At 40.2% G+C, this 25348-nt stretch overlaps 1 protein-coding gene across 1 annotated transcript in view; it reads left to right on the top strand.

The window, feature by feature from the left end:
- Positions 1-5072: 5072 nt before the first annotated feature.
- Positions 5073-25348, top strand: part of LOC124594010 — a 125087-nt gene continuing 104811 nt past the window's right edge. Inside the window, exon 1 of the mRNA XM_047132362.1 lies at positions 5073-5209. Coding sequence (XP_046988318.1) covers positions 5073-5209 — 137 coding nt within the window. The remainder of the gene's footprint in view (positions 5210-25348) is intronic.

Genomic DNA, 25348 nt, shown 5'->3' with positions numbered 1-25348 from the left:
TACATCTGTCTCATTAACGTACATGATATACTCATATCTTTTCTTCTAAAAAAGGTACTTAATGTCTGACAACATTTTAACTGTTTATGATGTAAAACAGAAGACATTACTAAGAATAGTTACAGCAAATACTTTACTCACATTTTACACAAAATTATGACTTCAGGAAGTCTCTTTGTGTAATACCAGTACTGTTTGTCTAATACTATCCATACTGACTTCTGCAAGAAAATTAACCATAATGTGTTGCAACTGTGGAAATATTTATGAAATTTTATGTATCTGTGCTACTTGTCACACTCCATAAATTTCATGTCAAAGGTAAAGACTGTCATTTAACAAGAGAAAATAATGCTATTTTGTAAAATGTTATAAGTATGAAGCAAATTCCTTTATATTTTCTGAAATAAGATACAGAAATTTGATATATTAAATAACTGTTTCCAAATAAGACATTATTCAGATTTAGAATTAGTTCCTTCTTTGTACACCATACAGCACTACATATGTAACTGGAATGTATATGTTCTGCAGAAGGTAAAATTTGAATGACTGAAAGAAAAGTGTGATTCTCCTTTTGGTGCTATATCTTACATGCATATGAAATTTGCTTAAAAACATATCTTAATGTGTTTCAAACTTTGGATGATCTTAGAGAACAGGCATTAATTAGTAATAAGCAGACAAATACACAAATAATACCAATGTATAAAAGTAGCAATTTTTTTTTAAATACTAGAGACGTAACTGTCAGACTATAAATTAAACATGGAAAAGCATTTATGTTTATGTATATACTTATATATTTGTAAATAAAAAGGAAGTGTTTATATCTAAAATCTTAATTCTTCTATATATATTTATGAAACAAAGAGGAAATAATACTGCTGGAGATAAGACCACCCCCTTGTTCCATACTGAAGTTCCAAATAGGTTCGACAACACGAATAAACTTGATGCTTAACAAATACTTATTCAAGATTCCAAATTAATAACTAATTAGTGTACCAGTAATAAATAATTAATCTTACTCAGATATCATAATGTTATCTACATTTAAGACCTTTTTATTTTGACTCCATTCCTTTTAGTTTGGGAATCATTGCCATGCATTCATAAAACCTCTTAATAATTCTCAATCTGAAAAATAGTTGGCAGCAGTTCTTCTTCTCCACTCCCCTCTGTTCCTAGTTACTCTCTTCATTTCCTCATATGAACCTGTTACTGCATCATCTCTTATATGTGTAGAGTATTGGAGTGTAGGTGTTCATCTTCATTTCTTACTTGAATCATCCCTTCCATTAAATTAGCTAGAAAATTTATCCATAAAATAATGTCTTGAAATTACATTTAATGCTGTGGTACAAAAATGTTCTTTAAATATCTTAAGTTCCCAATACCTTATACATAAAGAATGTTGCACAAATTATGGGACAAAATTATTTATTTATTTATTTATATACAACATCAACATCCATACTCTATAAACCATCAGGGATATTGCACTCGCCTTACATATCTGCTGTGCCCACAACAGAATTATGTGTCAGTCTGGTAGCTACACAGCCCTGCCAAGGAAGGGGAAGAGAGGTGCTGGAATCTGACCCACAGGATCCATTGGCATGTCTACAATATGAGCAACCAGTTCAGGCAGGGTTACTGGCACAGTAGGTGAGGCACTGGCCAGTTGTATGCCTCTGGGATGTGTTTGGGCCTGTCTACAGGAAAATGGGTGCCAATAGTGGTTTGGATGGTAGCAGAAGTTCCACCTCCATGGGGACTTCACTATTTTAATCTCTGAACTCCACTGCATGTCTTCAGTTGGAGAGGGGATTTGTGGTGGGAGCCAGAAATGGCTTGGGGTGATGGCAGTTCCACCTCCATTGGCTCCCATTGTTGCTTACTGTCAGCACTCTGTTGCCGAGGTTATGGCAGTGTGTTCATTAAGATGGAGGTGGGCAGGCTTGGAGGTGGACTCGTCATGATTGTGATTGTGTCTCTGGGACAAAGTCAGCTGTGAGGTGTAAGCTTAAACCCCTTTTGTCAAATTGTCAGTTGCTGGTTAACATGAATTTAGACAGGTTAGTGCCCATTAAGCTGTGGACATGGGCGTGTAGTGAACTGAACGATATGGGAGTTTGTGAAGAAGTGCCAAGTTATAACAGATTAACTCAGACAGGGTCTCAAAAAGTCCAACCAGTTGGAGAGAGGTGGGGTTAGTTCCAGGCCACCATGTTGGGACCTCCTGCTGCCATGTGTGAAATGCAGAATATTGGCTATAATAATTTCAAAAGCTTCTATTCTCTTCTTGTCTAAACTATTTGTAGTCCATGTTTCACTTCCATACATGGCCACACTCCATACAAATACTTTCAGAAACGACTTCCTGATATTTAAATCTGTACTCGATGTTAACAAATTTTTCTTCTTCAGAAACGCTTTCCTTGCCATTATATCCTCTCTACTTTGACCATCATCGGTTATATTGCTCCCCAAAAAGCAAAACTCCTTTGCTACTTTAAGTGTCTCATTTCCTAATCTAATTCCCTCAGTATCACCCGACTTAATTCGACTACATTCCATTATCCTCATTTTGCTTTTGTTGATGTTCATCTTATACCCTCCTTTCAAGACACTGTCCATTCCGTTCAACTGCTCTTCCAAGTCCTTTGCTGTCTCTGACAGAATTACAATGTCATCGGCGAACCTCAAAGTTTTTATTTCTTCTCCATGGATTTTAATACCTACTCCGAACTCTTCTTTTGTTTCCTTTATTGCTTGCTCAATATACAGATTGAATAACATCAGGGATACCAGAATGAGATTTTCACTCTGCAGCGGAGTGTGCGCTGATATGAAACTTCCTGGCAGATTAAAACTGTGTGCCCGACCGAGACTCGAACTCGGGACCTTTGCCTTTCGCGGGCAAGTGCTCTACCATCTGAGCTACCGAAGCACGACTCACGCCCGGTACTCACAGCTTTACTTCTGCCAGTATCTCGTCTCCTACCTTCCAAACTTTACAGAAGCTCTTCTGCGAACCAGGTTCGCAGAAGAGCTTCTGTAAAGTTTGGAAGGTAGGAGACGAGATACTGGCAGAAGTAAAGCTGTGAGTACCGGGCGTGAGTCGTGCTTCGGTAGCTCAGATGGTAGAGCACTTGCCCGCGAAAGGCAAAGGTCCCGAGTTCGAGTCTCGGTCGGGCACACAGTTTTAATCTGCCAGGAAGTTTAACATCAGGGATAGGCTACAACCCTGCCTCACTCCCTTCCCAACCACTGCTTCCCTTCCATACCCCTCAACTCTAATAACTGCCATCTGCTTTCTGTACAAATTGTAAATAGCCTTTCGCTCCCTGTATTTTACCTTGCTACAGATGAATGCTGAAGATTAGATGGGTAGATCACATAACTAATGAGGAGGTATTGAATAGAATTGGGAAGAAGAGGAGCTTGTGGCACAACTTGACTAGAAGAAGGGATCAGTTGGTAGGAAATGTTCTGAGACATCAACGGATCACCAATTTAGTATTGAAGGGCAGCGTGGAAGGTAAAAATCATAGAGGGAGACCAAGAGATGAATACACTAAGCTGATTCAGAAGGATGTAGGCTGCAGTAGGTACTGGGAGATGAAGAAGCTTGCACAGGATAGAGTAGCATGGAGAGCTGCATCAAACCAGTCTCAGGACTGAAGACCACAACAACAACAACAACAACAATTTACATGTTCCTATTGATTTACATTAGTATCAATTGCAGCAAATTCTTTGTGTTGACCAGACTAATTCATTGCATCTTTGAATTTGTTCCTACAACCAATATTGTGAAAACTAGATTATCTTTATGATTCTTGAAATCATGCAGAAACACTTAAAGCATTAGTGTGCAGAACTTATGAACAAGATATTGTTAAATTTAATAATTTTTAAATTAACTTGTAGTCTGAAGATTAACTGTTTGACAGTTAACTTTTATGCTCAATCATTCATTATTCTAAAAACAGTTGAACACAACACATGAAGATGCTTCTCTTAGCCATCACTGCTACCAACCTTGCTTGATACTTAATTAAATTCAAATACATTTATAACCGTAACACATTCCCTTATTTAATTAGGGAGGGAGAGAGAGAGAAAGAGAGAGAGAACCAGCATCTCGACATGAAGGACCCATCACGTAACATAAAACTGAAAATCGCAGTTGTGCCAGGGGCTTCATCAATATATCTACTAACCGATATTCATCTAAAATATGGTGCATGCATAACTGTCTATTTACCACTTTTTTTCAAAGGGGAAAAAAGGCTTTACATTGTTACATTTTGTGTGATGATGGCATTCAGGATTCTGTGTGCGTCTCACTGTTGCTATATTATCAATGGTGAAGACTGGGGCTTATGCCAGATTCCTCATTCCTCTAAAAAATCTACATAAATAAATTATTTCCTTGACAGCTTTTGTTCTAGTTACAAACTCTGCTTCAGTTGTAGATATGGAAGTCATTGCCTGTCTTTGGCTGAACCAGGAGATAGCCCCAACTGCTTGTATAATAAGGACACCAGATGTTGACTGACCAGTCTTTTTGCATCTTTAAAAGCCCTTATCTATGTAGAAATCTGGTATACCATTGAAGGGGCCAATACCGATATAGCAGGACAATAGTGATTATTTCGTCTGTAGCTTGAAAATGAGCTCTCCCGAAAAACTGCGGCAATTATAGAACCGACATGTTATGTAATAACAAAAGTAACATTATTGTTTACTAGGATGAATGCAAAGAATTCACTCAGTTGTTACCTACAATCAGCCAGTAAATGTTGTGAGAAACAGAATGTTGCATGTAAAAAAAAGTTAACCATGAAAACTTCAGTTGAAGAGCTTCACAGGCTGTACACATAGAGTAAATTACTATTGTTAACTACTGTTTAGTTAGTTGGGTATCATATTAATATTTACATAAATTTTGTTGCAATACTACTGTGAATTTACAGGGTCTGATATGGAAAGTTGTCTTGTTATAGGGTAATAATGATCATGGTGAAAACTTATGTCAAGAAGCTTGAGTCCAGTGGAAGATGGAAATGCAACTCCAATTTCCTAGAAAATGCAGCAAAGGCCATACATCAGGGGAAAATGAGCGTCAGCATCAGAAGAGTTTGCTGTACCATACACAATCCTTAACAATAGGGTATGGAATAACTATAAACACAAGGTGGGTGCTCCATCATCTTTTAAGAGGAAAGGGGAGAAAATGCTTGTTGAGGATTTATCAATATGTACCTAGTAGGGTTTTTCACTGAGAAACATAGATGTACACCATATCGTACCAGGGTTACCTTAACCATGCAGAGAAAATGGAAAAGAGATTTAAAGACAGTTGGCCAGGATTGGAGTGGGTTCATGCATTTCTGAGAAGAAATTCCAAACTTATGGTGAGAACCAGAGAAAGTGATAGAGTTGGAGCAGCTGTTTTGAGGAGATCATAAGAGAATATTAGAATAATATTAGGGAAACACTAGATGGAATTTGTGACTCTAATAAAATTAACTATGATGAAATTAAGTTTTCTAACAAGAGGGGACAGGTGAAGGTGCTTGTCAAAAGAGATGTGAAGCATCCTGAGAGGATTTTAGACACATCTAAAACTAGTATCAGAATTATCATGGCAGCAGCTGCAGATGGAACATTGGTAACCCCTTTTACTGTTCACAAAATTAAGCAACTGTATGATACTTGGGCTTAGCAATGTGCCGATGGGGCTGGTTACAATAGGAATATGAGTGTGTGGTTTATCTTAACATTTTTGAATATGGTTCATGAAAATTTTGCTGTCCTATGCCAAGAAAGTGCAAAAACCCAAGATTATAATTGGGGATAACTTATCCAGTCACCTCGTGATAAGTGTCATCAAGCTTTGTGAGGAATATGACATTAGATTTGTCCTCCTGCCACCAAATGTGACCAATCTTTGCCAGCCTCTTGACATGGCATTCTTTCACCCCTTAAAGCTATCGTGGTGTTTCATGTTAGATGAGTGGAAGAAATTCCACAGAGGACCCCCACAGAGGACCAATGCAGAAGTCAGTATTTCCTGAACTGTTGAAGAAACTTTGATGAAAGTAGGTCTGAATTCTGTAACTAACATAATATCAGGGTTTAAAAAAACTGGTATTGTGCCTTTCTTGTTCTGAAGAAGTGTTGCATCTGATTCTACAAAATTAAAATGATGTTAGCAGTGATAAATCCTCCTGGACTGCGTCCTTTGAAGAACATTCTCCAGGAAGCCTGGGTGGATGACCCAAATGCAAGCACACCTGTCTATAATGCAAAGCTCCTGACTGTACTTCCCGGGAAGGGCATTGTGGTTAAGGATTTGATCACTGGTGATACAGAAGATAGTGTGGAGTTGCAAGAAGATGAAAATATGCTGGAAGCAACTAACTCAGGCTCTGAATTGTTAGAATCGTGTCACTTCTCCCTGAGAGATACTATTTCAACTTCAGTCAAAACAGAAAAGGAACAGTAGCTATTGAATGGTGCTATTGTTCTTGTCAACTTACCAGTAAAGAAAGGCATTTGACATTTACTTCAACAGATAATAAAAATGACAAGTGGGGACTCTTACCAAGTTTGTTTCATGCAAAAATGATACATTGGAGCCACAACCTGTTTTGTATTCCCAGATGTTGCAGACACAATGGACACAAGAAAGAACAAATTGTCAAAGAGATGTAGCTGATATCTAACAAATGAAGGGCATTTATTTTCTCTGACACTGATGTTAGTGCTGTGGTTAGGACTGACTGTAATGAAACAAGTGTTTAAATCTGAGTGTTTTCTTGCTCATATGTTTAAATGTATAGGCCAATTTTTTTTTAACTACAGTAGTGTTTGTACTCTTTAAAAAAAATGTAAAATTTTGATCATTGCAGCCTATGGAAAAGTATAACACCAGTAAACAAGCAAAATAAACCCCTGATTGGAATTACCCCACACTGTGGGATAACACCGATAAGCGATTTCTTTCCCATGCTCGTGACATATTCACTTGGTTTTTATTTTTCTATTATCATCAAATGGACAAGAAAGAGTCAAACATTTTAAATATAAAGTTATGTAAATATGGTTTTAATGGCATGGAAAATACCAGTAAAAAAGACCAACAATGATCAGTATTACCTCGTTTTACAGAACCACTGCACAAATCTAGATGATAGAAGATACATAGATTACATGTACCTGATAAATATCAGAACTCTTATTTTAGTCTCACATTTTATATCAATACAGACTCTAGTGTTCAAGAAAGGAAGCTCACACTGTAAGCCAAATCAAGTTTCGTTCCGAACATCACAAACATCAGTGCTCCAACCACTTGTTGGTAGGGTAAGTTATACTTCAATGCATTCTTCATTTTTTCTTGTGATACATCTAGTTCCAATAAGTTGAAACATGTTTGAACTCTTGAAAATGCTGAAATGCTTCAGAATCTGTCTTGCATAAACTGATTGACCTATCTTGACTACAGCATCATCAAAGCATTTAATATCAAGTCTGGTGATATTCTGTTCAGTTTTCAACTCTTTAAATGATCTGTATCATTTACTTTGAAACCTTCTGATGAGAGAAATGCTCCAAACCATTTATTCAAACATCCTTGATTTGCAAACAGTCTCTGTATCATTACTTTACCCTTCGGGTTATTGTATATATTACATCTTCTAATTCTCCACCAGATGTATCTTCTCAGCAGTAGCAACACTTAACATTTAACAAACTGTCCTCAGATTTTCTACTGAACTAAAACACCCACTGTAGTCCACACCATAGCATTGATTAAATCTCTTGATGACAAGTCTTGCTTTATTTTTTTCAAAAAGTCAAACTGATTAATCTGTACACAAAGAAACCACTTATATGGTACGGTTCTCTCTTCTTTTGTAGCACAGTTAACTCTCTTGTAGCGACTTCATTTCATTTTCCATAGCTTACTTCCAGTGAACAATTTGTGTACTATTGACATCTTCTTTGTGTGACTCTAGATTTCCTTTTGTTCAATTAATCATTTTCCAGTAAATATTGCTAAGTCATTTAGCCATGAAGGCCCCATTAACATTGAACAGTGTTGTAGTTTTTGATGAGATGTCCTTTTTAATCTTTGTTTGAAACTCTTCTATAACTTTCTGAGCTGCTGGTTATTTTGCTTACCCTCATACAATAATAAGAATAAGAATCTTTATTAGCCGCTCAGTATTTTCTTATACAATGGGCTTCATCAATAAGTTCAATTACAATATAAAGACGGTTATATTCTCATAACAATGTCTATATAACTTGTTCTTCACAACTTCCAGGTCTCTCATGGGAGATAATATCTCTGCTGTGAATTACTTTGTTTTCTTCTTTCAACCAAATTCTGTAATGCTCATTTGAAACATATCCCATGAAAAATTCTTCGACAGCTTTCATATGAATTTTCTGTCTTCTTGGAACTGGGATGTGGGCATAGCACATAGAGCAACTTCACATAAATGTTTTGTTGTAGACTTCTTGCCTATTCTCAATTCACAAGACCTTATTCTGTTCATAGATGATTTTGCAATTCGATTTAGATTGCACACTGATGCTCCAATCAATTCTCCCCTCATGGTTGCAGAAAATCAGCTCCTTCTCTCCAATGTAGCCTACTAAAGCTTAATAATATTGAAATCTGGTGAATGTTGTGGTTAGGGGACGTGCAATGATTCGTCCTTGTGCTCATAAAACCAGTTATGGACAATGTGAGCTTTCTGAACAGGGGCTCTGTCATCTTGGAACACAGCATCACTATTGGCCAACAATTATTGTACTATGGGATAGACCTAAGCAGCCAAAATTGTCCCATAATCCTTGGTATTGATGCAACTTTACAGAGTAACCATGGGGCCATGGAATACCACAATATGGATACTGAAATCATCATTGATTTCCTGCTATTTTTCTCTCTGGGAGGGAAGCAGTTTGCATTATAGGTTTGGGACAGTGCATGCTGGACGTACATTCAGCCAGTTGTTGGAAAGAGTGTGAAACAATACTCCTCTTATCAAATAACTTTCTTCTGTTGGTCCATAGTGGAGATGCTATGGATTTGGCAGCACATTTTCTATTATGGGTATTTGCATCACAGATGTTTTGGAAATCCAGCTCACCCCACACTTCCCCTTATGAAGCACCCTTTGTGTTGTTTTGGTGCTGACAGAGTTTGGAGTGCCACATCTGACAGCAATATCATAGTGTGCTCCTTACTCAATAGTGCCTTCTGTAATCCAAAGTGGGACAACAAATCACAGAAAGAATGCAAAGCCCCACGGGTACCACTACTTGCAACCTTGAGGATCTACGGCACTCATCTTTGTCAGGTCACATTCAAAAACAAATTACAAAAATGACCAAACTATTTTCTATTCTCAATTGTTCAACCAATAGATGCTTTCAACTACTGTGACTATTGTTCATCATCTAGGTTGATGTAGGGGTACAAATCACTTTACAAGAGTGATATATACTGAAGAGCCAAAGAAACTAGTACACATGCCTATTATCGTGTAGGGCCCCAATGAGCACACAGAAGTGCCACACCATGACATGGCAAAGACTTGACTGATGTCTGAAGTCATGCTGAAGGGAATTGACACCATAACTCCTGCAGGGCTGTTCATAAATCTGAAAAAGTACGAGGGGGTGGAAATCTCTTCTGAACAGCATGTTGCAAGGCATCCCAGATATGTTCAATAGTGTTCATGTCTGGGGAGTTTAGTGGCCAGTGGAAGTGTTTAAACTCAGAAAAGTGTTCCTGAAGCCACTCTGTTGCAATTCTGGATGTGTTGGGTGTCACATTATCCTGTGGGAATTCCCCAAGTTTGTCAGAATGCACGATAGACACATGAATGGATGTAGGTGATCAGACAGGATGCTTATGTATGTGTCACCTGTCAGAGTCATATCTAGATGTATCAGGGGTCCCATATCACTCCAACTGCACATGCCCCATACCATTACAGAGTCTCCACCTACTTGAACAGTCCCCTGCTGACATGGTTCTTGAGGTTGTCTCCGTAACCGTACACATCCATCTGCTCAATTCAATTTGAAACGAGACTCGTCCAACCAGGTATGTGTTAATTTCGAAGGGAGAAAGCTGTGTGTCATGCAGTCATTAAGGGTACATGATTGGGCCTTAGTCTCTGAAAGCCCAGATCGGTGATGTTTCAATGAACATTTCACATGCTGATGGCCCAGCATTGAAATCTGCAGCAATTTGCAGAAGGGTTGCAGTTCTGTCACATTGAATGATTCTCTTCAGTCATTATTTATTCCATCTTGCAGGATCTTTTTCTGGCCACAGTGAGATCGGAGATTTGATGTTTTACTGGATTTCTGATATTCATGGTACACTTGTGAAATAGTCAAAGGGAAAAATCACCACTTCATTGCTGCCTCCAAGATGCTGTGTCCTATCACTCATCGGCAATTATAACACCACATTCAAACTCACTTAAATCTTGATAATCTGCCATTGTAGCAGCAGTAACCAATCTAATAACTGCACCAGACACTTGTTGTCTTATACAGGCATTGCCTACTGCAGTGCCGTATTCTGCCTGTTTACATCTCTCTGTATTTGAATATGCATGCCTACACCAGTTTCTTTGGTACTTCAGTGTATTATGCCACAGGTGTGTAGAGTGCTGCTAGCCTCTGAGTAATGCCCGCTGCATGCAGTATGTCCTGAACTTCCTTTCTATTGAATATATGGCGTGTGTTATACTTATAACACAGAAAACACCATTTACTTTCACTACGTAATATTTTATTGGCACACGATAAATCAGAACACAAAGAAATAGATTTCAACAATCACGGTAACAGTAATGACGAATGTCTCACACCAACTAGTCAACAACCAAAGTAAGTAAAAACGAAGTACAAAAAAGCAAAGATATTGATTTTTTCTGGCAGTTCTGCCACAGAGCTCCCCCCCCCCCCCCCCTCCCCCCTCCCGAGGAGCGTGGAGCGCATAGGAGGAGTGATGAGGAGTAAGTGATAAAGGGAAGGTAAACATTTAAGGCATGACGTAATCTTGAAGTCTGAGAGGTGGCCGTACGGAGCGGCCAGCACGGGTGATGGCAATAGGGGTAGGAGGATTCGGGGAAGATGAAGGAGAAGGGGGGGGGGGGGTTACTCTTATAAATAAAACATTATTGGAGTCTACATAGGCTGAAATGTCATTTTGTGAAGTACCAGGAGCCACATTGAAGCACTGCAATAGCTTAATGTCTTTCTGGTCAGATGGCACAGGATTGTTTTGAATTTCAAATAAAAAAAGAAAAGTGTCCACAAGTTGTATTTTTATAGAGTCCACATCATAGTCACTCAAGTTCACTTGAAACACTAGTTCATTACTGCTGGCACTCGGAGGCGTGAAGTACAGAAGAGGGGGGCCTTGACTTGCAGAGAGTGTTTGATTAGCTTGTGGAGAAGGGTCAGGACAGGCCTCTGAAGTTTCTTGCAAAACAGATTCATTATCGTGTATGTCGGTGTCGTTAAGGATCCATGCTGGTTTCAATCACTCAATGGACACGACAGATGGTTTGTTCTTAAAGAGGATCGTATAAGTATTTTCAGAGCATGACAGGACCTGGTACGGGCCAATGTAGGGTGGAGCAAGGGGTGGACGCATGGCGTCTTCTCTAAGCATCACATAGTTACAAGAACTGAGGTGTGGGTGAATGAAAACCGGAGGGGTAGCATGCGATCGAGGTTGCGGAAAACATAACTTGGTGATATGCTGTTGAAGCTGTCGTACCAACTTGGGAAGTTGATCCTCAGGAAGTAGAGGAGGATCATCAAGAAAATCCGTCAGAAGTGTGAGGTTTTCTCCGTATACCATCTCAGCAACTGACACTTTAAGGTCTTCTTTGAAAACTGTCCTCAACCCTAAAAGGACCCAGGGGAGTGCCTCAGTCCAAGAGGAAGAATGACACATGAGAGCGACCTTCAGGGGATGGTGCCATCGTTCTATTAGGCCATTAGATTGTGGGTGATAGGCTGTAGTTCTGAATTTGTTGATACCACACAGTTGACAGAGGCGATCAAACAGATTAGATTCAAATCGTCTCCCCTGGTCTGTGGTAAGTGAAGTAGGGCAACCAAAATGAGAAAGCCAATGGTGGACAAAAGCGTTAGCTACAGTGTCGGCCATAATGTCCATGATGGGGATAGCCTCGGCCCAACGTGTGGTATGATCTATCATGGTCAGTAAGTAACGGAAATTGTTAGATAGCGGTAACAGACTGACAATGTCCAAGTGGACATGACGGAATCTACCTGAGGGCACAGTAAATTTCCCTAATGGGGGCTTAGTATGTTTGTGTATTTTGGCTCTCTGGCAAGGTATGCATGCTCTCGCCCACCGAGTACAATCTCTTTTTACATTAGGCCAAACGTATCTCTCTGTAATGAGGCGCATAGTCGTGTGAATGTTCGGGTCAGCGAGATTGTGGATTGTGTGGAAAATGTCTTTCCTAAGAGCTTTAGGGACTATAGGACAAGGATGACCTGTTTTAATGTCACAATACAAAAAGCAATCATCATTAGGAAAGGGAAGTAGAGCAATTTGTAAGGAAGTATCAGAATCCGAGAGAAGGTGCTGTATCTCTGGGTCGGATAGCTGGAGCTCGTGTAAGCGGTGAGGATCAATAGCTGTCTTCAGGGAGGACAGGCGTGACAGGTAGTCTGCTGCAACATTGTCATTACCCCTGATATATTGAAAGTCTGAAACATATTGTAATACTAAATACATATGGCGGAACCTTCTGGGTAGTACATCTAATGCTGGTTTGTGGAGAGCCTCGACAAGGGGCTTGTGATCTGTGTAAACTGTCACAAGTCGGGCTTCTATATATGTACGAAAGTACTTTACGGCCTCATAAATGGCGTAAAGTTCACGATCAAATGTGGACCACTTTCTTTGCGTTTCGGTGAGCTTTTTTGAAAAGAAACACAGGGGTGTAGTACCTGTTGGTAGGGTCTGTTGCAAAACTGCGCCAATGGCATTATCACTAGCGTCTGTGGTTATTGTCAGGGAGGCATCAGGGTGAGGGTGAGACAGAGTAACAGCGTTCACTAAGGCGTACTTAAGCGAGTCGAAGGCTCGCTGCATGGTCTGATCCCATTCTATGTGTCTGTCGCCTGTGGTATTATTTCCCTTTAAGGCCTCAGTGAGAGGGGCTTGAAGATATGCCGCATGTGAAATGTAGAGTCTAAAAAAATTTACCATTCCGAGGTATCTACGTAACTCTTTATAGGTTTGAGGGAGGGGAAGGTCAAGTATTTGTTGTACTCTGTGTAAAGTGGGACGAATGCCCTCATTATTGACCAAATGTCCCAGGAAAATAACCACTGGCTTCTCCAGTTGGGATTTGTCATGATTAATCTCAACTCCGTGTCGTGCCAATCTATCAAAAACCTGTTAGAGGTGTTGTCTGTGTTCCTCTGCAGTTGTGGAGAAAATAATAATGTCGTCTAGGTAGGCAACGCAAAAATTAAGGCCACGTAGAATGGTGTCAATGATAATAATGTCGTCTAGGTAGGCAACGCAAAAATTAAGGCCACGTAGAATGGTGTCAATGAATCTTTGCCAGGTCTGAGCGGCATTCTTCAATCCATAAGGCATAAACAAATATTCGTATAGTCCAAATGGGGTGATGATAGCGGTTTTGGGGGTATCTTCTGGGTGCATCGGAATCTGATGTTATGCCTTTTTGCAGTCTAACACAGAGAAAAAGTTGGCACTGAACATGGATTGTGAAAAGTCGTGGAGGTGTGGGACAGGGTAGTTATCCAGTATTGTTCTGGCATTCAAACGCCTATAGTCTCCACAGAGTTGAAAGGAAATGTCCTTTTTGGGAACAACATGTATTGGGGAAGACCACGCACTGTCCGAGGGGCTGACTATACCCAAGCGTAAAAGTTCATTAATACATTCTTTGGCAGCGGTAAGTTTTTTTGCATTGAGGCGACAGGGCCGAGAATGGACAGGCGGTCCCTCAGTTGTGTTAAGCCGGTGACATTATCGTCGGTGCGCGGTAAGTATGAAAGGTAACTAACCCGAAACACGTTATCATTGAACGGTAGACCAGTGAAAGCTGCAGTGATATCCGCGGAGCTGCACTGTGCGACAGCCAGCGGGGTTCCATTGACTATGGTGTCACTGCACGAAGGAATCGTTGCGCGCGCATGCGCGGCATCACCTGTAACAGCTGTCGCCTCTGTGTTTTGATGAGAGGCAGACGGTGAAGCACAGGGTGGGGGGTTGCTGGGCGGGTTGCCGTCTTTGCTGTCCGGGTCGTGGCAGGCGCTGCTGTGGCTGCATATAAACAGCAGTGCGGTATGCAGGTCCCGTGTAGTTTTGTGCGTGTTATTACTTTTAATCTTGATCTCCTCTCTAAACCCGCGCAATTCATCAGTCATGGCATCACAACGTTGAAGTAGCCTTGCATTGTCTTCAGACAGTTGGTCAGTTTCAAGGCATTGCGTAACTAAGACCACTATGGCAGCTTTGACCTCCTCAGATAGAATAGAAACTGTCTCTTTGTCTTGTTGACAGGACCTATTTGAGCTGCATTCTGTCAGCGTGGTTGGGGAAAATCTCGCCGAAAATTTTTGTTTAAAATCCACTGAGCAGAGGGCAGGTGTATTTAAGTCCAAAGAAAAGTTATGAGCAGTTAAGAAGTCCAATCCTACTACTGGCTTGTCGATTTCTACTATGGAAAATGTCCTTTCATAATTATGTGTATCATTGAATTAAATGCGAAGTTGCGTTACACCATAAACCTTTAATGAGGAATTGTTGGCTGCTCTGATTTGGTGAGGCGAATGCTTGATTGTAGAAGTGACCGTTGAACGTGGAATGACGCTCACATCGGCACCAGTGTCCACTAAAAACCATTTCTGAGAAGCTACATCCTGGATATACAAACGTCCGAGAGAATAATTCGGTACTAGCCTGTGATCTGTTAGGCGACTTGACATCACAGTGCGGACCGGTGCGCCTATAGCGGCCCGCCGTGCATGTTTGGGTGCATTGCACAAGGTCAGCGGCAATTCCTGGCTGTATTACCGTAAACAGAGTGATACCAGCAGAGAGGATAAACTTGCTGATCCTGTGTTGTTACTGGGTGAAGGATGTCACTTGAAGCTGTGGTATGGGATGGTGCTCAGCCAGTGTACTCTGTCTGTTGTTTTGGAAAGATCGGCCTCTGCCACGTGGGGGAGGTGTAATATTGAGAGGGGCACACGTAGATAACTTTCTTCTGTTGATTATCTTATCTGCGGCATTGGCCAGCAATAATTTTGCTTGTAGAGAGAGGTTCCTGGTCGTGTGATAGGAGCTGCAGTTGGATAGCTTGCAGCAGCTTTGCAACCCAGAAAGAAAGTAAAGCTTCATCTCTCATGGTTTTGCTATCAAAGACTGCTCTGATACGTCGCCACAGTTGTGAAGGAGTCGAGTGTTTGAGATGTACATCTCGCAGTATGTATAAAACAGACTCTTGCGTGGTCTTAGCTAGACGTTCGCAGATCTGTTGTTTTGCCAGTGCATAACGATTTGTGGGGGCCGCTGACAGTACTAAGTCCTGTACCCACTCAGCGTGGTCCTCTAGGGCATAAATATGCGCAATAAATTTAGCACTGTCTGAATCAATGTTTAGGGCGGTGAATATAGTCTCTGCCAAAATAAACCACGTATGCGGAGTGTCCATCATGGACCTTGGTAATTTAGGAATTTTGTCACTCTTGTGTTGTGGATGTAACAGATTTAATAGCACAGCGGACAGGAGTGGCGGAGTGTTTATGAAGCTGTCACTCGCGGCGGCTGGTTTATACACAGCTGGCGCGGCAGGCGCAGCCGGGGCTGCGGAAACAATCGGGGCAGGACGACTGTCAAACCAGTAATTGTTGTCACTGAAATTTGTACCCATCTGTTTTTCTAGTGAGAATGTGTCCAAAACCGATTTATCAGCAATATTTGGGGCGCTCCAAGTGATCTGTGGGCTCGAAAAGTCTGTGAGGTTCATAGTGTTGGGGCACTGTTGCACACTACATGTCACAGGAGGTTGTAAATACGACGCACTGTGAGTCACAAATTTAGGCACAGCATTCATGGTTGGTTTGTTATAGATGAACGTAGAAAAAGATTTCATAGCAGGTGACATCACTGACGATATTGAACGAGTCCACAACGGCATTGTTGATGACGGAGAAAACTCCACTGCATTGTACTTATCTTCCAATTTTATCCCAGTTGTTGGTGGCGTTGTGCGTAGGAAACCATGGAAAGGCAGTGTAGAGGCACCATTAGTATCATGTTGTAGTCCGAAAGGAGCGGAAGGTGAGTGATGTGGAGATGTCGAAGTAAACGGCCACATTGTCAAATCGGACATATGTTGCGCGTCGGAGGTCACCAGTATGGCGTGTGTTATACTTATAACACAGAAAACACCATGTACTTTCACTACATAATATTTTATTGGCACATGATAAATCAAAACACAAAGAAATAGGTTTCGACAATCACAGTAACAGTCATGACAATTGTCTCACACCAACTAGTCAACAATCAAAGTAAGTAAAAACGAAGTACAAAAAGCAAAGATATTAATATTTTCTGGCAGTTCTGCCACAAATACTACACCATTGTCACTTAGTAGCTCTTTGACTGGTTGACCCATTGTCTTCCAGTGTTAATCATATTTCATCACATCCGTAACTATAGATTTTTGTCTTATGAAATAGCAATACTGAAATTTCATGTAGCTGTATCTGAACATGGCTATATACTTCTCTCTTCAAAAGATTTCTTATGAGTTCCACAGTAATCTGCTGACATCAGTTCACTTGGCTCCATTGTGTTCTTTCTCAAACAAATGGCTAATGATGTGGTTTGCCATAAATACCTGTCTCACAGAATCCCTTTTTCATGTAAACATTTATGCCTGTGTAATGACATGTCAGGCAATCTGAAACAGATCAGTCGAATTGCTAGAAAATTTTTTTATGCTTACTTATGAAAGCCATAACTGACTACGGAATTTGAAATTGAAAGTATATCATGTCAAAGCAAAGAAGGGCGCGTGTATGAACTCCTTCATGCTACATGCAATGTAATAGATAATACAACAAACAAAGCCATGGTAATCATAAACACAAATTCTCTAAGAAGAAATTACCAAAAGGTGAAAAAAGAAAATGGAAAGCAGTTGTAAATCAGGGGCTGCTGCAGATCAGATATGTAAACAATTGCTATGGACCTTCTATTTGTTTAGTTCTTTTAATGAATGGGTGACACCCAGAAACTCTGCAAATAATTTAGAAGTAACAGAGGTAAGTGAGATATGCTATCAGTAACATCTCGTGACAGTGACACTGTTGTAGTTCAAATATTTGCCTTTATTGGTTTATACAGTACTTCCATACATACAGTTTTCTTTTACTTATTTCCACTCTTTGTCCACAAGGAACTTGTCTAACATGTTTAGTGTCAAGTAAAGTATTTCCAGCAATAGACCTTAGCAGTGGTGACGTATTGGAATTCTTGCCTATTATGCCAGCATAAATTATCCCATGTTCTATGTCCTCACAATTGAGAGAATCACATGGAGAATAGATTTTACCACATTGATCATTAAATAATTATGTAAAATAAAAGTTGCTTTTATTACCTTATCAGAATGGCCTATTTCCAAATTTGTAGTGGTGTAAAACATCATAAAGCGGTTGCCAAAATTCTGAAAACATTCTCAATAGTGTACCAAGCTCTGCATAATCAGTACCTGTAGATTTTTTTCCCCAGGTCATTCAAATCATTCTGTTGGAATAGATTTAGCATATCAGTCATCAAAGGAAAAGCATAGCTGTGGGATTTTTCCTTAACTATTTGCAGCTTTTGCCTCTCCTGGAACATTTAGTGAGTTGCTTTTTAGTCTCCTGAACAATTTTGTATTCTGAAAACCACCTGTATCTGATATTTTGCCTTTAGTGCCAAAATCAAACAGAATATATGTACAGGGCTATTACAAATGATTGAAACGATTTCATAAATTCACTGTAGCTCCATTCATTGATATATGGTCACAACACACTACAGATATGTAGAAAAACTCATAAAGTTTTGTTCGGCTGATGCCGCACTTCAGGTTTCTGCCGCCAGAGCTCTCGAGAGCGCAGTGAGACAAAATGGCGACAGGAGCCGAGAAAGCGTATGTCATGCTTGAAATGCACTCACATCAGTCAGTCATAACAGTGCAACGACACTTCAGGATGAAGTTCAACAAAGATCCACCAACTGCTAACTCCATTCGGCGATGGTATGCGCAGTTTAAAGCTTCTGGATGCCTCTGTAAGGGGAAATCAATGGGTCGGCCTGCAGTGAGCGAAGAAACGGTTGAATGCGTGCGGGCAAGTTTCACGCGTAGCCCGCGGAAGTCGACGAATAAAGCAAGCAGGGAGCTAAACGTACCACAGCCGACGGTTTGGAAAATCTTACGGAAAAGGCTAAAGCAGAAGCCTTACCATTTACAATTGCTACAAGCCCTGACACCCGATGACAAAGTCAAACGCTTTGAATTTTCGGCGCGGTTGCAACAGCTCATGGAAGAGGATGCGTTCAGTGCAAAACTTGTTTTCAGTGATGAAGCAACATTTTTTCTTAATGGTAAAGTGAACAGACACAATGTGCAAATCTGGGCGGTAGAGAATCCTCACGCATTCATGCAGCAAATTCTCAATTCACCAAAAGTTAACGTGTTTTGTGCAATCTCACGGTTTAAAGTTTACGGCCCCTTTTTCTTCTGCGAAAAAAACGTTACAGGACACGTGTATCTGGAGATGCTGTAAAATTAGCTCATGCCGCAACTGGAGACCGACAGCGCTGACTTCATCTTTCAACAGGATGGTGCTCCACCACACTTCCATCATGGTGTTCGGCATTACTTAAGCAGGAGATTGGAAAACCGATGGATCGGTCGTGGTGGAGATCATGATCAGCAATTCATGTCATGGCCTCCATGCTCTCCCGACTTAACCCCATGCGATTTCTTTCTGTGGGGTTATGTGAAAGATTCAGTGTTTAAACCTCCTCTACCAAGAAACGTGCCAGTACTGTGAGCTCGCATCAACGATGCTTTCAAACTCATTGATGGGGACATGCTGCGCCGAGTTTGGGAGGAAGTTGATTATCGGCTTGATGTCTGCCGAATCACTAAAGGGGCACATATCGAACATTTGTGAATGCCTAAAAAAACTTTTTGAGTTTTTATATGTGTGTGCAAAGCATTGTGAAAATATTTCAAATAATAAAGTTATTGTAGAGCTGTGAAATCGCTTCAATCATTTGTAATAACCCTGTATAATTTTCATCAGTTATGGCAAATAGGACCACACTGTGAGTATATTTTAAATTCAAATAAAATGAACCCTCTCCATATGGAGGAATTTGCATTAGGAACCTGGAATATGAATAATTTATTTATCTATTTATTTATTTATTTATTCTCCATGGACAAATACAAGGATTTGTTTTGGATAGTTTACATATTGATCATTTCCCCTTATAACATTGTGGAAAAGAATTATATACAATAGGTCTAACAGATAAAAAGTGTTGTGTGGTTTTTTTTTTTTTGTGTACGTGTAAATACTATTTATACAAATGAAAGTATTCTACTCCTCTGAGAGGAATTCCTTAATACTATAAAAACATTTATTGCTGAGGAACTCCTTCAAGGCAATTTCTCCTGACATTAAAAATATTACCTAAAATTACATATGAACATTATAATAAAAATTATATTATCATTACAGATTACTATTATTAAATCTCATTTTTAGAATAAAGCTGCAGAAATGTCAATAACACAGCCTGTAAAAGAGTTGGAAGCAGGCGTACAGACTGATGACCCCTCACAGGCACACAAAGTTCTTAGTACTGGAAAGTCTACCGACCTAATTACAAAAAGATCAAAAGACAGATATTCTACAAGGAAATTTTATTTATACATTTATTTAGCCATACATTCATATTTCAAAATATACGGATGTTGTCAGTTTGTGAACTTTCACACATTTACACAGTTTTTTGTTACATGTTAAACATTGTGAGACAAAAATTATTTGCAATCATTTTTGCTAAGGAATTAACTTGTGCTGTAAAACCAGTATTCGTGCAAATACAGTTTAAGATTTCTCGTAAAGTAGTACACGTGTATGTTTCTTTTATTTTCTGTGGCAGTTTATTATACAGTTTTACACCATACAAGAAGCTATTTTGAGTCTTATGTTTATTTTTCCTGTCTAGGTGAAGACGGTGACTTGTTCTTTCACTATAGTCATGGAAACTGCTATTTGTACTATAATTTTCTATATTTCTCCTGATGTACATTGTGATTTGGAATATTAGTTCACAAGGAACAATCAGAATTTCTAACATTTTGAAAAGTTCTTTGCACTAGGCCCACTTACTGCTTCTCATTTTCATTCTTACTGCTCTCTTTTGCATTTTAAATATTGCTTGTAAATTCTGAGCACTGTTTCCCCAGAAAATTATACCATAACTGATTATCGAATGAACATAACTAAAGTATACAGTTCTTAGACATTCATCACTGCATGTGGATGTAAGGAGTCTAAGTGCATAACATGTTGTGGATATCGTTTTTGAGAGTTTCATGGCATGTTCATTCCACTTCATTTGGCTGTTGACGTGCAACCCTAGGAATTTTTTGTAGGTAAATCATCTATGGAGATGTTATCTAGTTTTAAATTTAAGGGACTCTGTTTCCTATTCATTCTAAAGCTTCTGTATTTGTTTTCTTTATGTTGAGGGTTACTTTGTTTTCCTGTGACCATTTGTAGACACCCCTCAGCACTGCAGTAGAATTTTCCAGCATTTATGCTAGTATCTTACTGGTGATTAATATGTTGCTGTCATCAGCAAACAATATCTTCTCTCCATGGCTTACATGTGGTGGGAAATCATTTATATGTATCAGGAACTATACAGGGCCCAGTACACTTCCTTGACGGACCCCAGTATTGATGTATTGTGGATCAGATATATGTTTCTCATTGTATTTTGATCTACTGGAGACATGTGTGATCTCTACTGACTGCACTCTGTTTTCTAGATATGAATGAAACCATCTGTTGACCACTTCCGTTACTCCTAGTGTCTCTAATTTATGCAACAGTTTCTGGAGGTCAGCTGTATCAAATGCCTGAGACAGATCAAGCAAAAGGCCAGTTACACAGCTGTTTTCATCTAATACTCCTAAAAATGTTTTTGTGAATTGTGCTATTACAGATTCTGTGCTTCCAGTTCAACTGGAACTGTTGTAAGTGCCCCAGATTTTGATGATGAAATAATGACATTCTTGTATTTTGTCACTTACTTATCTACTGTTTTTTTGAATCTTATGTCCAAAAGAGTTAGTACCATATTGCAGGTATAAGTAGACTAGCTGTCAACAATTTTCCAGAAAGGGTTATAGCATATTGCACTATCTACAAGTTGGGTACTTTGTTCATATCCTTTCATTTCACGAGAATTATTTTTGCCCCTCGATGGTCCAGGGCACTGTTAGAAGTTGACAATTACTGGCAACCTGGAGAGAGAACATATGAATGTAAATATTAGACAGTGATTTTAAAAAGAGTATTGCAATTGCAGACAACATGTGAGAATTCTTGACTTACCTGTTTGATCAGTGTCATAAATGGAGATAAGAGTTCAAGTATGGACTTGAAATGTCTCTGTCACACCAAGGGTCTGCTTAATAGTGCCTATCTCTCTTCAGGATAAAAATTTCTTAATTTTTGTCTGTCAAATCTTATGTGTCTGTCAAATCTTATGTGTTTGTTTCATCTTTCTGGCCCACATTTTCAAGGCATTGAATTCCAAATCTGGAAACTGACTCACAGCAGCTAGTGCCCATTGGTGCAGTTTTCTTGTGGAGACTTACTGGTTACAAGTCCATGCTTCTATGAAGTAGTTAAATTTCCAGGTATCAATTGTGTTACATGTATCCTTCGTGATTTCACCATTTTTAATTTGTTCTTCCCAAAAATCTGCTCTCCATGTCCATGTCTTTGTTGCTTCAATTTTTTTCTCTTCCTTTTCCCCAGAGTCCATTGTTCACAATCATAATTTGAAATGCTCCAAATAAATGTCTTCTTTCCTGTTTCTGTAATAAGGTGGTTGCATGTTACTAAATTACTCTTAGTTTTGAAGGCTTGTTTTGTCATTTCAATCTTTCTAAATACCCATTGTACTTCTGTTGTCATCTGATAATGTATCCCAAGTAACAAATTTCATTTACTTGCTTTATTATTGAATTTCTTTTCTTAATGTTTGCCCCTACATGTATATTAGATTTATCTGTTACCACTATTTTAATTTTGTTTGCATTTTAATCAATTTTTGGTTTTACAAGGATTAGAGGTCTTTAAATATGTCTGCTTGTGTCTGTATGTGTGGATGGATATGTGCGTGTGTGCGTGTGTGCGAGTGTATACCTGTCCTTTTTTCCCCCTAAGGTAAGTCTTTCCGCTCCCGGGATTGGAATGACTCCTTACCCTCTCCCTTAAAACCCACTTCCTTTCGTCTTCCCCTCTCCTTCCCTCTTTCCTGATGAGGCAACAGTTTGTTGCGAAAGCTTGAATTTTGTGTGTGTGTTTGTGTTTGTTTGTGTGTCTATCGACCTGCCAGCGCTTTTGTTCGGTAAGTCACCTCATCTTTGTTTTTATATATAATTTTTCCCACGTGGAATGTTTCCTTCCATTATATTGATATCATATATATATATATATATATATACATATATATTAAAAAAAACAAAGATGAGGTGACTTACCGAACGAAAGCGCTGGCAGGTCGATAGACACACAAGCAAACACAAACATACACACAAAATTCTAGCTTTCGCAACCAACGGTTGCCTCATCAGGAAAGAGGGAAGGAGAGGGAAAGATGAAAGGATGTGGGTTTTAAGGGAGAGGGTAAGGAGTCATTCCAATCCCGGGAGCGGAAAGACTTACCTTAGTGGGAAAAAAGGACAGGTATACACTCGCACACACACACATATCCATCCACACATACAGACACAAGCAGATATATATATAGATGATGTGACTTACCATACGAAAGCGCTGGCAGGTCGATAGAAACACAAACAGACACATACATACACTCAAAATTCAAGCTTTCGCAACAAACTGTTGCCTCATCAGGAAAGAGGGAAGGAGAGGGAAAGACGAAAGGAAGTGGGTTTTAAGGGAGAGGGCAAGGAGTCATTCCTATTCCGGGAGTGGAAAGACTTACCTTAGGGGGAAAAAAGGACGGGTATACACTCGCACACACACACATATCCATCCACACATATACAGACACAAGCAGACATATTTAAAGACAAAGAGTTTGGGCAGAGATGTCAGTCGAGGCGGAAGTGCAGAGGCAAAGATGATGTTGAATGACTGGTGAGGTATGAGTGGCGGCAACTTGAAATTTGTGGAGACTGAGGCCTGGTGGATAACGGGAAGAGAAGATGTATTGAAGAGCAAGTTCCCATCTCCGGAGTTCAATTAGGTTGGTGTTAGTGGAAAGTATCCATATAACCCGGACGGTATAACACTGTGCCAAGATGTGGTGGCCGTGCACCAAGGCATGTTTAGCCACAGGGTGATCCTCATTACCAACAAACACTGTCTGCCTGTGTCCATTCATGTGAATGGACAGTTTGTTGCTGGTCATTCCCACATAGAATGCATCACAGTGTAGGCAGGTCAGTTGGTAAATCACGTGGGTGCTTTCACATGTGGCTCTGCCTTTGATCGTGTACACCTTCCGGGTTACAGGACTGGAGTAGGTGGTGGTGGGAGGTTGCATGGGACAGGTTTTACACCGGGGGCGGTTACAAGGATAGGAGCCAGAGGGTAGGGAAGGTGGTTTGGGGATTCCATAGGGATGAACTAACAGGTTATGAAGGTTAGGTGGACGGCGGAAAGACACTCTTGGTGGAGTGGGGAGGATTTCATGAAGGATGGATCTCATTTCAGGGCAGGATTTGAGGAAGTCGTATCCCTGCTGGAGAGCCACATTCAGAGTCTGGTATAGTCCCGGAAAGTATCCTGTCACAAGTGGGGCACTTTTGTGGTTCTTCTGTGGGGGATTCTGGGTTTGAGGGGATGAGGAAGTGGCTCTGGTTATTTGCTTCTGTACCAGGTTGGGAGGGTAGTTGCGGGATGCAAAAGCTGTTGTCAGGTTGTTGGTGTAATGGTTCAGGGATTCCGGACTGGAGTAGATTCATTTGCCACGAAGACCTAGGCTGTAGGGAAGGGACCGTTTGATGTGGAATGGGTGGCAGCTGTCATAATAGAGGTACTGTTGCTTGTTGGTGGGTTTGATGTGGACGGACGTGTGAAGCTGGCCATTGGACAGGTGGAGGTCAACGTCAAGGAAAGTGGCATGGGATTTGGAGTAGGACCAGGTGAATCTGATGGAACCAAAGGAGTTGAGGTTGGAGAGGAAATTCTGGAGTTCTTCTTCACTGTGAGTCCAGATCATGAAGATGTCATCAATAAATCTGTACCAAACTTTGGGTTGGCAGGCCTGGGTAACCAAGAAGGCTTCCTCTAAGCATCCCATGAATAGGTTGGCGTACGAGGGGGCCAACCTGGTACCCATAGCTGTTCCCTTTAATTGTTGGTATGTCTGGCCTTCAAAAGTGAAGAAGTTGTGGGTCAGGATGAAGCTGGCTAAGGTGATGAGGAAAGAGGTTTTAGGTAGGGTGGCAGGTGATATATATATAATAGAAAGAAACATTCCACAATATTTTAAAAAAGATGCTGCGACTTACCAAATGAGAAAGCGCTGGTAGATAGACACAATAAAATACTTGAAATTAGCGGAGGTTGAGGCCTGGTGGGTAAGGGGGAGAGAGGATATATCCTCTCTTATGGTGTTCAGTCTCACTGCAACAAACTTAGAGGATATAGAGGATAGAGGATATATCCTCTATTCCCATTACCCACCAGGCCTCAACCTCTGCTAATTTCAAGTTGCCGCCCCTCGTACATCACTTGTCACTCAACAACATCTTTGCCTCTGTACTTCTGCATTGACTGACATCTCTCCCCAAAGTCTTTGCCTTTACATATGTCTGCTTGTGCCTGTGTATGTGCGGATGGATATGTGTGTGTGTGCAAGTGTATACATGTCCCTTTTCCCCCCTAAGGTAAGTCTCAAAATGGCTCTGAGTAC

This window comes from Schistocerca americana, chromosome 2 (assembly GCF_021461395.2).
Source record: "Schistocerca americana isolate TAMUIC-IGC-003095 chromosome 2, iqSchAmer2.1, whole genome shotgun sequence".
In the NCBI taxonomy this organism is placed as follows: Eukaryota; Metazoa; Arthropoda; class Insecta; order Orthoptera; family Acrididae; genus Schistocerca; species Schistocerca americana.
Note: the sequence above shows the minus strand (reverse complement) of the source record. Positions and strands in the feature narration are given on the sequence as shown.